This window comes from Hirundo rustica, chromosome Z (genome assembly GCF_015227805.2).
Source record: "Hirundo rustica isolate bHirRus1 chromosome Z, bHirRus1.pri.v3, whole genome shotgun sequence".
Classification (NCBI taxonomy): domain Eukaryota; kingdom Metazoa; phylum Chordata; class Aves; order Passeriformes; family Hirundinidae; genus Hirundo; species Hirundo rustica.
The window spans coordinates 640,888-655,162 of NC_053488.1; the positions used below are offsets into that span (position 1 = coordinate 640,888).

At 52.6% G+C, this 14,275-nt stretch overlaps 1 protein-coding gene across 3 annotated transcripts in view; it reads left to right on the top strand.

Annotated features, from left to right (window-relative positions):
- The first annotated feature begins 703 nt into the window (after nucleotides 1-703).
- The window catches only part of MYO5B (myosin VB), a 153,149-nt gene continuing 139,577 nt past the window's right edge, over nucleotides 704-14,275 (top strand). For all 3 annotated transcript variants that reach the window (XM_040090695.2, XM_040090694.2, XM_040090696.2), the window contains exon 1: nucleotides 704-834. In XM_040090695.2, the coding sequence (XP_039946629.1) occupies nucleotides 808-834 (27 nt within the window). In that variant the 5' untranslated portion in view covers nucleotides 704-807. The remainder of the gene's footprint in view (nucleotides 835-14,275) is intronic.

Here is a 14,275-nt window from a genome sequence, read left to right on the forward strand (position 1 = left end):
GTTGCTGTGGAAGTTGCAATTCCTGCCATCGGCGTAGGAGTGACACGCAAGCAGCGCCCAGGAGCAGCGGTGCTGGGGGGACCCCAAACCCACCTGCAGGCAAAAGACAGAGAAAAAACTATCCCTGGCACATTTCTTGAGTGGATTTCCAGTGGGTTCGCCAGGGCAGTGCTCTCATCCCGGGGACGAGGCGCGTCCTGGCAAAGGTCACCCCAGTAATGCCGCCCCTCACTCCCCAAAAGGTGGGTGATCCCCAGAGGCCGGCGGGGGATGCAAGACCCGAAAACCACCAAGGGGCACCTGCACGGGGCTTAATTGCTCCTCTTCTGTGGGAAAGGAAGATGGATAAAAGAAAACAAACAAACAAACAAACTCCCAAACGCAGCACCAACCTACGCTGCCGGGGGACCCTGCCCGGGGGGCGCCGGAGCCGGGCGGGATGCTGAGGACCGCGGGGGAAGCGGCCGGGAAGGAAAACAAACAAACAAACAAACAAAACTTATTAAAATTACCGTTTTTCAGAAAAAGAAATAATAATAAAAGCCGAGCCGAAGGGAACCGAAGAGAGCCGAGCCTCCCCATACCTGAGCGGGGCGCGGCGGAGGCGGAGCGGCGCTGCCTCCTCCTCCTCCTCCTTCTTCTCCTCCTCCTCCTGCCGCCGCCGCTCCCTTCGCTTCCCGTGCCCGCGCCCGGCCGGCCGAGGCGGGTGTAAAGGTCGGAGTGCCGGTGTGTCCGTGCGTCCGTGCGGCGGTCTGTCCGGCCGTCCGCCGCCCCCATGCCCCGCGCCTAGCGCCGCCCGCCCCGGACATGTCCGCCACGCAGCTCTACACCAAGGTGAGCGGGGAAGGGGGCGCGGGGGGCTTTGCGGGTGCCTCTCCGTGTCCCGCCTGTCCTCCCGGGGGGGGCTGCTTCCCGGTCCTGGAGGGGCCCCGCAACTTTCCCGCACCCGCCGGGACGGCGGCCGCAGGTGCGCGGGATGCGGAGGGGGCACCCCCGGCGTCCCCCCGCGGGGTCCCGGTCCCCTCCCGATCCCCTCCAGGTCCCCTCCCGGTTCCCCGGCGTTTCACCCACCCCGGTTCTCTGCGCTGGGAGCGTGAACTTCGCCCGTGTGGGTGGCGGTGGTGGCGGCGGTGGCCTCGCCCTCCGTGCGCTTCTTCACCTGCGCGGCCAAAACGGTCTCAGCCTTCCCCAGATCCCCCTGGAATAATTCTTCCCTCGGGTGTTCCTAAACCACGGGGGTGGAGGGGGGAGGAAGATGCGGTCCTTAAAATCGCAGAATCGCAAAGTGCCGTAACTCAGCGAAAGGCTTTCGAGGTGTCCGGTTTCCCGAGTCCTTTTTGTTCCACAACTCCTGGATGTGATCCCTTGGCAGGGGCGCGATGGGACGCGCCCGCTTCCTCATGGCAGCCAGGGAAGGTGACATGGCTGGTGGCCTGGCTGGGCACCGCGCCCCGACGGGCCCGACGCCTCCCAGAGGGAAGGTTTACTCTCAAAAAGTGATCGTGATGGTAGTTGGAGGCTCAGGTGCGCTTTTTAAAGCAGAGCCTGCGGTCTGCACTAGAAAAATCACCGTTTCCACTCTGGTTAAATTTTTTTTTTAATTTTTTTTTTTTATTTTGGCTGCGGGATACTTAGGAATTCCCAACCCTTGGCCAGCCCTAGGCTGTGGATGCCTCCCACACAGTTCGGAGCTTTCCGCTCCTCTTCCCAGGGAGAGGCTTGTGTCCAGAGAGATCTTTGCCGATTGACTTGTCCCGATGAAAGAGCTCCTCGCAGGCGGTGCGAGATCCGCCTGGTTCGGAGCTCGCTCTGGCGTGGAGAGAGCCCCCTCGCTGCGCTCTGCGCCTTCCCGGAGCTGCTCGCGATCCGGGGAATGTGCTCTGTCAAAGCCATCGATAACGCCGGGCCAGGGCTCGCCGGGAGCAGCGCTTGGCTTCAGGAAAGGCTTTGCTGCGTAAAGAGTGTCAGCATCATCCCTTGTCACAATGAGAGTTTTAGTGGTTCGGGTTCTTCCTGTGGTTGTGGTCAGCTCATGGAGGTGCTGCCGGATTGGCACCAGGAATTGCTTTCTGTCCCCTCCCGGGCTCAACTCTGCCGCAGATTTCTGCTTCTGTAACTCATTTTGCCAACAGATATTTTTATGTAATGTCGGGGGTCGCCACGCATCTTTTTCTTTGGCTGTCGCTCTCAAAGGGATGCAGGAGGGATGCTGGATCTGGCGGCTCCTCCTTGGAACGTGTTGGGATTGCAGAAGCCCCGCTGGGGTGACCTGGGCTGTCTGTGAGTGGGGTGACCTCCGTCCTTCTCGGGAGCACTTTGAAAGCAAAGTTTGGAGAACCTTTTTCCCTTGGAAAACCCGGAGAGGAGCAGAAGTAAAGCTGTGGCTGAACGGCTCTGAGGTGCCGACCGCAGCATCTCTTAGGAAGAGTGCATGGATGTGATGGAAACATCCCTGGGGACGAGGGAGGCTGGCTCCCAGTGCTGCATTATCCCTGTTGATGGGCTGATTAAATCAGCCTGGTTAATTGATTTTTTAACGTGATGAGCAGGTAGTTCACCTGTGTTGTCTTCTTTATGCTGCCTCGGTTTATATTCCTGTTGAACAGGAGTCAGCTGCCTCCTGGGGCGTTGCTTGGGATCCTGTTGCCGTATAGGGACTTTCTGATAGAGGAAGTGACGGGGGTTTGGTGGCAGCCCGTGCGTGTTGTTAACTCTAGGTTTATTTTTAATAACAACAAAGTTTCTCGGTGAGAGCAGGTGTTTCAGCGACGGCCCTTCTGCTGTTGCCTGTCAGTTTTGCAGGAACGTTCTGGGGATGCGGCTGTTTTTTCAGGTGGTGGGGCCAGGGGCTGCAGCCCACATGGGCTGTCTGTGCAGCTGAGTCACGGTGAGATTTAGGACTGTCCTGCTGGGCTGTCTGCTGCACGGGGCCTCTCTGCCAGCTCCGGCCTTTGAAGCAGCAGGAAAAATGTTTCCTGCGACTTTGAGAGTACAAGAAAAAGATCAAAGAAAGCTTAAAACCTGAAATAAGCCCGACAGCCCGGAGGTGCTGAGCCTGGCGGTGCCGGCGGCTGCGGCGGTCCCCGAGGAGAAGGGGATGTGTTTGCCTTGGTCTCTGGCGCTGGGGAAGGTCCTGGTGCCCCCCTGCACATCAGCTCTGTGCAGGAGCTGACTGCCCAGGGGCAGGGGTGAGGCCCCCGGGGTCTGTGCTGGGCGGTGAGGCTGCTTTTGGGGGGAGCAGAGCAGAATGATCCGCAGTCAGTACCGCTGTCTTGCTGAGAGCCTACTGATCCCACAATGCGTGCTAAATGTGTGTGCTAGCACAGCCACAACTGCGCTGTCCTCTGAGTCATGCCTCCTCCTGCTGGAACCGGGGTGAGAGAAACTGCTGAGGAGCTGCCTTTGAGCATCCAGGTGGGAATTCTCAGGTCTCCTTCCTGCTGAACTGGTATGTGTTGTGTGGAGGGCCCTTAACTTCTGTGTGGTGCTTGCAGAAGGTTTTCCGGGGCCTTGTGGGGACACGCAGTAATTTTCTTGGTTTTCTTGGTCACCGTGCTGATGAATTTGATGTGTTTGAGTGGCCTGGGGAGCGCTTAGGTGGGAGAGGAGCCCATCCTGGGAGCACCAGCAGCTGTGGGCTTCTGCTGGAAGGGATGCCTCGCCATGCCCCTTCCAGATCAGGGCTGACTGGTGTTTAATAGCCCCCATCAGGCAGGTTAATTAATAGCTCTGCCTAATTATGAGCATGAGAGCCGTTCCAAAACTGTCTCAACCTTCAAGCACGTAGGACTCCACTTTGGTAAATAGTTATGGAGAGATCATTCTCTCTTCTCGCTCCCACTGCTTCAGCTGGGGACTCAGGGATTATCTGGCTGTGGATTTCGTTTTGTGGCAGCGTCAAACAGGAGTTTAGTGCACGTCCCAGCAGAAAAGGAGTTCTGTGGCAGAGGATGCAGACCCGGTCCTGGAGCCGCTGGCACCAGCCTGTGCAAGAGGAATAGGGCAGGTGGTGCTTTCAAGGATTCCAGCCTGCAACAGCCTGTTCCAGATGGAGAGCTAGAAGAAATTTTCCTAATCTGTGCATTGCCCAAGAAGCATCTTTCTAAGGCTGCTCGTGCTGGCCCTGCTCCTGCCACATCCCTGATGTGCCTGGTGCAGCCCTGCCCAGGAAAACTGTGTTCTGCTGGGCAGGGGGGGGGTTGTCAAATCCTCTTCACCAGGAAAAGGCAGCTCGTGAGCCTGTGCAGGTGCCAGCGTGACCCTGCCGTGGGATAACGGGATGCTCTGTGCCCTGGGCTGGGCGCTGGGCAGGAGGGATGGACGAGGACATCCCGTGGCAGGTGCCATCCCCAGAAGCACTAAACCAGAAATTAGCGTTGTTTGTATGGCTGACCTTTGTTGTGTTGTAAGGTGAAGCTCTTCCTATGACAAAAACAACTGTAATTGCTTTGGCTTCTGATGTTCTGCTCTCTCAAAGGTGCTTCTTAAAATATGTTAATTGTCCTTGTAAGTATAGCCTCTGAACCTCATGCAAAACAGTGCTTCTGCCAGGCTAGGCAATGATCTGTGTCTTTTTGCTCCCGGGCTGCTGTGCAGCTCGAGATATGCTCTTCAGAAGGTTTGCAAGCTCTGGGTAAATAAGAAACCAAGGTATTTATTTTTCATATTATTTTTTTTCCCCTCTGTCCTGGGTTAGTACAGTTTGGTTTTTTAGTTATAGAAGAGTGTAGAATAATTTTCCAGGTCAGGACCTGGGAATTGCTTTTGAAAAGACAGGGACCTATCAGAGAGTTAGTTGGAATATTGGTATCTGTTCTGACCACTGAAAATTGTTAGCTGCGACTTTGGGAAGTACCATCTAAAATCCTGTGAATTTCCTGTAGGTGGGTCTTTTTTCTTCTTTCCTTTGGCCAGAGAGAGACAGGTAACATTGGGCTGGGCCTGCTGGTCCCTCCTTTTGGAGGGGAGCTGGCCTGGGGCCTGGCCGGATTCCATCAGCCCCCGGGTGAAGGGGGGGAAACGAGAGGTTGCTGCTTTGCAACAGCTGCTTTCTTCAGACTTCTCTGGAGCAGAGAGGGATCTCTGCCGGGCCCTGATAAGAGCCATGGGCACCATTTGGGCCGAGGCCACCCCGATTTACACCGAGGGGTGGGCTGAGAAGGCATTTATGATCCTGCCTGTTGTTTTTTGTGATTCCGGACTGCCCGGGTGCTCTGATCTCTGATGTTTCTGTGAGAGTTCTTCCTCCCGCACCAGCGCAGCCTGAACATCTAACACCAGGAGATACAGAGAGAGAAACAAAGACTCCGAGCAGATTTAACTCTTCCTTGGCAGCATGAAGCTTCCAGAGCTTGGCCCTTCTTTGAGAGAGTAAGAAAGGACAGAGTGAACATAAAGAACAACAGCATGAAGTCAGTAGCAAGAGTGAAAAGACTATTGGGACAGAGGGTTGAAGAGTTGGTTGTTCCATTCTTATTTGAGCCATGGAAATGAACTCTATATTTAGATCATTCCTTTAAATCGTGGGAAAGATATGCATTTGGGGAGATGATTGTTTTAATTTGTGTGTGGATTTGAGCAAAGGTGTTTGTGATGGACTAAGTAATATCCTATAAGATGCTTGAACAGAGATAAAGATGAGAAGCCCCCTGCGCCAGTGAAGAAGTGAGAAGATATCTCTGTACTTTGAGGTGAAGAATCCTTTGCTTTGCAGTTATTCATCTTTAAAAAGTGACACCCCAGTATGCAAAAGTCTAAGACCCATGACCCATAAGCAGCTTGGGAACCTGCTCCTGGGAGGGTCACAAAGGCAGGTTTCTCCGGGCGGTTGTTTTTGTGACAGTTTAAAACCCACAAGAGAACTGTTCTAAGTTGTCAGTGGGATCCATGACTCTAGAAGAGACTCTTCCCCTAAAGAATTGGTGAAAGACTATTGTCAGATAGTGAAACTGACTGAAAATTACAAGTTTTGTCTCTTTATGCTGTTTTGTAAGAAAACGAACAGTTTGTAAGGAGAGGGAAGAGTGTTTTTGACGTCTCATTCTGTTTTAGGTTTTTTCCAACTTTCTTTTTTCTATGCTTTTAGTGTATAGTAATAAACCTATTTGTTAATTTTAAGGTTGAGCCTGCTTTGTTTTTCTCCTAGTCTCTCTCCCACAGAAAAAGTAAGTACTAAGACCAGAACTTAGTGAACGTGAACCACTACACCCTCTCATTGTGCAAAGTGGCTGCTATTTGCCAAGTATTTTCTTACAGACTATGGAGCTTGATGCATTAAAAAAAAAAAATCCTCTCCTAATGGCTGGTGTTGGGTATAGAAAACTCTCTGGTTTTCGCTTAAAGTAGTATTAAATGAAATAGCTGGAATGAATTGGTGGTTTCTGACCCTGGGAAGAAACTTTTCAGAAGTGCATAAATGCTGCCAGTGTGATCACACACTGATTGAGTCAATGAATTGGCATAAACCTTCTGGCATAAAACCTTCAGAAAATTATTTATCCTGCAAAGCTCGGGGAGGGTTCATCCTTAGCGTGTGCCTGTGAGCTGGTTTGGGGCTGAGGAGCAGCTGGGAAGGAGAGAGGAGATTTTCGTGGATTGTGTGGAATGAATTTCTGGGAATGAGTGTTGAGGACGGGGGGTGTTTGGGGTCAGTCCCAGGACATCCACGGGATGCTGCAGAGCTCCTGAGCTCCTGCTGCTGCCGTTGCAGCTCCTGTTGGGAAAAGCAGGTTATAGCTGAAGGTTTTTGTCTTTCTTCCTTCTTCATTTTAGATTGTGAAGACGTGTCTGGGCCATGCCACAAAGGGCAGGGACAGCTTGGGGGCCACGCTGGGGTTTTTATTTAAGGACGGGGCTGTCTCTCTGAAGGAGCCGGGTCCGTCGGCATCCCCGGGCTCCTCCTGATCCTGCCTCATTATATGAGCTGCAGTGGCAGAGAGAAAATCATTGAAATGTAAACTCTGATTGCTCCAGCCAGCTCTCTGCAGCTGGGGACCGTGCCAAGGGCATGGCCAGCGCCGCAGCCGCTCGGGGCCCCCTCGGCTTCCCCGCGGTGGCAGAGCCAAGCCCAAGGCTCAGATATCCTCCAGTCCACCAGGTCTGGGCCTTGGGTGGATCCAGGGGAGGTGAGAGGTTGTGGCGTGGGGGGCATTTCCCTCCCTCGACAGGCAGGGGATGGCCGGGATTCACCCCGTGCTCTCCTGGCACCGGGTGGGTGCACGTCGCACCGCGGGGCACGCTGCTCCAGGGGCTTTGTGCTGCCAAAATAACCCCATTTCCTCCTCTGTCTGTGCAATTTTTCATCTCAGCTGTGCATTTAATAGCCCCTGTGCTTGGGTCAGACGAGAGCCAAGGAGCGCGGAGCTCAGTGCAGGTGCTGGGCTCCAGCAGGGGGAATTAGCCAGATCCCAGCTGTGTGCCCTCTTGCTGGATGGGATTAATCAGCTTGCTCTTTTAAAAAAACCCTGTTTCTGAGAATTCCTGCCCTGATTCTGCTCCCAGGCTGCGAGACTGTGGTGTGGAAATCCCAGTGCAGGCAAGCCCGAGTTGCAGCAATTTTCTGGGTTAACTCCAGGGTGAAGGATGGGAGCAGCAGTGGGCCTGAGGTGGTGCTGTGCTGGTTCTTACAGGATTGGGTGGGATGAGTCCTTCCTGCCCTCTCCTGCCCTGAGGAAGGAGTTTATCCAAGGTTATTTGTTACAGGCAGCCTGGCTGCTGTTGAGGAATGTATGTACAGGGGAGGATTTTTGCTCTGCTGCTCTTTCTTGCTGCCAATTATCAGGCGTAGAAAATAATGACCCTGAGTGTGAACTCATGTATCTCTTCTGGTGACCAAGAAGGAGGGCTGTGTATGTTTTCTGACTGTATTTTTATGCATGAGTGTTTAAATTTACCGGTTTGCTGTAAAGCAGTGCAGCTCTGGATGCATTGGACTTTTAATTTGCACACCAATTAATGTGGAGCCCTGTCCAAAACAGGAGTGATGTACCCTTACTGGGACAGCTGTCCTTCAGGGAATCCACAGGGGTAGCCCCACTTGAGCATGAAGGTGGACTCTGGACCTTGCGAGTTAGCCACGGGTGTAATAAATATCAGGTAATGCAGGTGAAACTCTGAGTTGGGTGTTTTTGTGCGGTGCTATCGCCTGATCTTTGACCCTTCCTGTGCACGGAGGCGTTTGGTGGTGGTGGTTAAAGGAACATCGGAGTGAACTGCAGTTCAGGTCAGGAAAATGACTGCTGTTACTGCAGCGAAACCTCAGGCTGTGGCAGACACCTGAAATGTTTGCAGAGCACTTTAGGGAAGAATTTGCTACTTAGCAGAACCGAAAAAAGCTTTCTGTGTCTCGAGAGGGTGGTAAAGCAGTTGGCCTTGTGTGCCTCTGGCCTGCTCTAGGACACGTCTTGTGGGGTGGGGTTGGGTTTTGGCTTGGCCTGAACCTTCAGGTGTGAGTAGGGACCTGTCCAGAGATGGTGGCAGGGCTGGGAAGGACCAGGCTTGATGGGTGAAGGGCTTCACGTGGCTTTCCTTGTGTGAAGACTCTCTAATGTGTGGTCTGGGTTGTGGTAAACTCATCAGTTAGCTCAGAAGCTAATGAAGCTTTGAGGGTTTGGGCTTTATGCTCTTTGCCTTCCCTGTGTGGTATCCAGAGGGTTTGGAGAGGAGCAACCCTACAGGGAAGAGCCTGCAACCTGGAAATGTGACTCGTTCTCCAGCTGTGCTCTCCTTTTGTCCTTGGTTTGCCCGTGTCTAGAGTCTTCTCCAAGCTGACTGAAACCTGGGAATCACGGGAACGAGTTAAACGTGTCCAAGTATGGGCTGTGGGACTGCAAGAACTGTAAAGGCAGCACAGGTCCATAAACCCTCACTGTGAGCAGAGCAAGCCCTCAATTGCAGGTGCTGACTCCCAGCCCGTGGCACGGTGCAGGCTCTGGGGTGCTGATGCAGCTCCTCCAGCGGTGTGTGCTCCTGACCTGCTGTGCCACCATCCGTTGCCATTTTTAACCAAACCCCGGCCGATTTCTCTTTTCTTCAGATTTCGTTACCAGTTTTCTCCTCCCTGAGCAGTTTTCTGTGGCACTGACTTTCAGTTCCCCACAGGAATCCAGTGGTGCTTCGGGCCCTGCTCTGGCAGATCCAGCAGGTCAGCTGTGTCACCCCTCTGGCTGCGCTCCCCGGCTCTGCGTGGTGCAGGGCAGGTTGCAGGATACCCTCCCTCTTCGTGTCCTCCTTGATGTACAGCCCTCACCTCCCTCCCTTCGTGCTCCCACACGGGCACTGTGCTGGCACCGCTGGGGTGGCTTTGCCTTCTCTGGGTGCTCCAGGTGTTTGGTGCTTCCGTGGATCCTCCGGGAAGGAGATGTGTGCTGTGTCGTGGAATCCCAGAAAGGTTTGGGTTGGAAGGGACTTCAAGGGTCATCCAGTTCCCTGGGCAGGGACAGCTTCCACTGTCCCAGGCTGCTCCAAGCCCTGTCCAGCCTGGCCTTGGACACTGCCAGGGATCCAGGGGCAGCCCCAGCTGCTCTGGGGAACCTACATCTCTGTGAAACCTACATCCATTCTGACTTTTGGATGTTTCTCTTGGCTCTCATCCACAAGTCTCCGTTCACCACATGCTTCCAGCTCAGGATGTTCCTTGAGAACATCCTTTCCGCATTTGGGGGTTGCCCAACCCTTTCAGACCACAAGCACTTCCCACCCTGAAGGACCAGGGGCAGCCCGTGGAGGGTTGGGCTTCTCTTGGTGGCTCCATGCCTCGGTGGAGCCCTTACACCCAATTCCAACTTCGCCCTTCCCGTGAGTCACGGCCCAGGCTCCCTGCTGGAAGTGTCACGGCATGTGAGGTGCTGGTAGGATGTGCTAACCCCCACTTACAGGGCTGCTGGGAGCAGGATGTGTCGGGGCTGAATCACGGCCACTGCCTGTCACAATAGCACGTTACACCTCAGGGATGTGGCCCAGCGAGTCGCTGCTCTTCAAAGGGAAAAAAAGACCCTTGATGTATTTACAGGTGGCTTTTTAAAAATCACGGGAATGTCGGGTTTCTCCTGGAAGCCCCGCAGGGATGGTTTCAGGTGGCACAGGCAAACCTCCAGCTGCCAGAGCAGGCTGGGTGTGAGCAGGCACCTGGGGCCGCTGACGTGTGCATTAGCAAATTAGCATCGAAAAGGGCTTGAAAACAAGATAGAAATAACAAAATCTGATCCCTGTGCCTGCTGAGGAGCTGGTCCTTGGTGCTGCACCCCAGGCGAGCACGGTTGGTGCAAGCATATCTCGAGGCAGCCGGTGGATGCCAAGATGCTGAGATGATAGAAGTTGTAATTTTCAATCTAATTAAGCTGGGTAACTCCTTGTGGGTTTATGGTGCTTAATTACTGTGGGCTCTGGGAGGCTGTGGGGTGCTGTGGGTATTGCTCCTCTTTGCACAGAGAGTGCCCTGGGCGTGGCGTGGGGCTCGTTCAGGGACGCTGGGTCTCCTGGTGGGGTGGGCATGGAGAGCTGGAGGTGGCTTTCACGTGGCAGCACTGGACTGCTGCGGTCTTGGGTTTTGGTCCCACGTCTTCTGGCAGGACCACGTGTCTTGTTTCGGAGAGGGGTTGGAGGAGAAAGTTCTGCTCCAGAGCCGCCAGTCCTGGGTGGGAGGTGGATGTGGGAATGTTGGTGTGGCTCTTGCCAGCCCTTCCCACAGCTGTGGGGTGCCTGTTTGTTGCTTGGCTGATGCCTCTTTCACCGCCATGTTCAGTGGTAAGAAATCAAATAATGAAATTGAAGATAAAGAGCCGCTTATCCAGATCTTGGTCGGTGTCTCGTGTCCTTTGCTTTCCTGTCTCACCTGGCCTTGGAGGAGCTCAGTTCCCTGCTGGGTTAGACTGTGAGCACCTGCGCTGTCATCTCACAAATAATGGTACCGACAAGGCACGTTCCAGCTGAAGCAAGACGTGTAACACCACGGAAAAGCTCTCAGGGAAGGCCAGGTCTGCGTGAGGGGTGAACATCTCACCCGTGGGCTGGTGTAGAGCTGCCCCCAGGGGTGTCTGCAGGTGTCTGCTCTGCTGAGCTGGTGTTTTCTCCCCTCGTCTTTCGGGAGCAGAAGTCCCAGGGTGACTGACCTGCCCTTGGCTCTCCTGCAGCTCATATTTCACGGCCCTGGGCAGAGATAAGCAGCTCATACCTTGCTCCTCTAAACCTTGAACGCACCAGCTTTGAAATCTGTTGCTCCCTCTTCCTTCTGCTTGTTTCCTCTTTTTAATCTCCTTTCCAAAGCATTGTTTTTTGTTTGGATCCTGCCCCGGAAAGGAGGAAAGCTGTCCCTCCCCGTGCGGAGTGGTGAGAGGAGTGCTGGTGCTTTGTCTGCCTTGTCGCAGGGGAGGGAGGAAGAACTGTTAAACAAAAACCTTCATTTAAAAACAAGCAAGAGGGAAGGAGAAAAATCGAGTTGTCTTGAGCCTCGCAGGTCTCAGTTGTGTGAAACCCCGGTGCCGAGGGTGGAAGAGCCGATGCTTTGGGTGCAACCGGTGGCAGGGACGGCTGCGGAATTCAGCTCGGGGCAGTCGCTGCTGCCCGGCCCCTGCTCGTCAGAGCTGCTTTGAAGCCCTGTGTGCTCTTGCCATGCCAAAATAAACTCGGAGTCGAGGCTGTCGGAGCTAATCTTCGTCTCTCTGCACTTTGCCCTCCCAGCTGTTGTTCCGGTGAGGGACGGCTGTGCTCACACCCCTGGGTTTCGGGGAGCCCTCCCAAGCCTGGGGACTGTCCCCGTGGTGCCAGGGTGGTTGCCAGCAGTGCTCACCAGCTCTGAGCAACCTGAATCTGCTTGACCATCAGGGTGGGCCTGAACCATCCTTAGGAGCAAAACCTGCCCGAATTTCCCTTTCTCGGTGCTGGAGAAGGTGGGGATGGCTGAGGCTGCTCCAGGCTGAGCGACTTGCAGTCCCCAAAAGCAAGCTGCAAGCAGGCTTTTCCTCCCCAAGCACTGCTCTACCCAAAAAAAGGTTTGCATCCCAAAGTCCACCACCAGGCATTTGAAACAGTGTTCTCACGCAAATTGAACCTCCCTGGGGCCCCTCTTTTAAATTTTTTTTTAAATTATTATTATTTTATTTTATTTTTTTATTTTTTAATACAGATTTCTGCACCATACACCTTTTACCTTTCGCTAAAAAACCAGTTCTCAGAAACAGAATATTCTGTTTGTCAATGCCAAAAGGTCTCCCTCCCTCTCACTCTTTTTAAAAAAACATTATTTTAATTCATTACTTTAATTTTGACTGAGAAAGGTGCTGTCTCCTGCCAGCCTTTGCTCTGGTGCAAAGTTTCAGCACTGGGAGGTCACCTGAGGTAAATCAGCAGAAGGCAAACCCTGCTGTTACTGACTAAACTTTGCCCGGATCTCACCTAATCACCAACCTGACACATATTTAAGAGCTCCAGCTCCTTTCCTGTGAGGAGAGAGCTCGGCCCCAGATCAGCACTGGAGCAGCTCTTGTCCCAGGATCCTTCCAGGGTCCTGGCATCCCTCTGCTTCAATGAGTGGTATTTTTGAACCCTTTGGATATAACTCATGCCTGAGCAATTACAGGCTGTTACGTCCTGGTTACTGAACGGGATTCTCTTTTTCGGGTAGCAGGTTTACTGCTGTTTTGTCCTTTTTTTTTTTTTTTTTTTCCCTTCTCTTTTTCCCTCCCTGTCTGATAGGATTCTGCTGTAATTTTCAGCCATTTGAGAGGAATTACCCAAATTTAAGCTGTCATTAACTCCCAGCAGGATGGTTTTTGGTGTCCCTGTGTGAAGAGCAGGCTGGATGTTGTGGCTGATAGAAAACCTCCCGTGTTTTAACTATAAGTGCTTTGACTATGGGACCACTCAGCTCGCAGCTAGCAAATCTGAAGGCAGTTTCTTGTCTCTCCGCTTTCAATACTAACGGCTGGATGTTTCCAAGGGAGAAACCTTCCAACAAAACGATTTGATTTTCCTCGGTAACATTTTGGGCGCAATCTGTTGGCGACTCTTTTATCTGGAGTGCCATCTCTAGGCTTATAACCCTCTTTGATGTGGCTCATTCAGGGGAAAAATGGCATTACACACTACCTCAATCATTCAGATGTCAGAGAGGATATTGCATTTGACTAATCGGGGGAAATTTGGGAAGATTTAGTAATGCCAGGAGACATGACCCACTTCCAGTTAAACGCTTTTCAGACAATAGAGGTTGTGCTAAGTGGTGGGGGAGGGAGAAACACTCGCAGGGTAGAAAAACATTAATAGTTATTTCTAATCTTAAATTTTATTGTGCTGACCCTTTCCTAGGTTCAGGATGGGCTTGCTTTCTGTTTCCTTTTTTTTTTTTTTTTTTTTTTTTTTTTTCCCCTGAGAAAAAGGTAATACTGATACTAACTGGTTTTCAACAGATGTGTTATCTGGAGATGACCATCCCTGTCACCTTTGGGATGTGGCTGATGGATGTTGGGATGTGGCTGAGGGTGTTGGGAGCTGTGTCCCAGCGTGGTGTGGCTCTGGTCCAGCTGTGGGTGACCAGCGGTGGCTGGGGACGTGGGATATGGTGTGGGAATTGATTTTGACTGTCCCAGCTCGGGAGGGTGCCCTGATGATGTGACTCTTAAGTACATAAAAAATACTAGTCCACGAAGCCAGATTTGAGTGTTTTTCTCATGCTCCCGAACCTTCAGTGTTGCTCATTCCTGATCCTGCGGGTGCCTGGCTGAAAGCAAACAGAAACTGCAGAGGTGCAGCTCTGTGATGTTGTAAAACGGCGAGATAGCCGGACCTCAGTTTGTAGGCATATAAACGTTTTCTTCAAAGGCAACAAAAGAGAACATTCTTTGAAGAGGTAGCTCCATAATTTTTAGCGCTGCAAGTTCTGTCAAGCAGCTTGTGGCTGTTGCTTTGTGCGAGGTTTTATCTTTGCAGCCACGTGAGCCGAGCAAAAGCAACTTAACTCTGCTAAAAGCTTATTAAACCCCTTATTAAAAATAAGTTCTGCAATCCTTCTGGAGTACGACAGCAACACTTCTGCCTCAATTTCACATTGCAGCTAAGCTCGGGTTGTAGCAGTTTGTGAGGTGCTGCTGAGATGCGGGCACATGATGTTGGAAGATCCTGGTGTGAATGTCCATGGTCATGGAGCCATACCTGAAAATGGGAGGTCGAGCTGTGCTGCACGGGCAGCGTTTTGGGGCAAAGAATCCACCCTAGGGATGAGCTGGAGCTGCTGCTGGTTTCTGGAAGGGGGTCCAACTCTTCAACCGTTGTTGTTATTTTT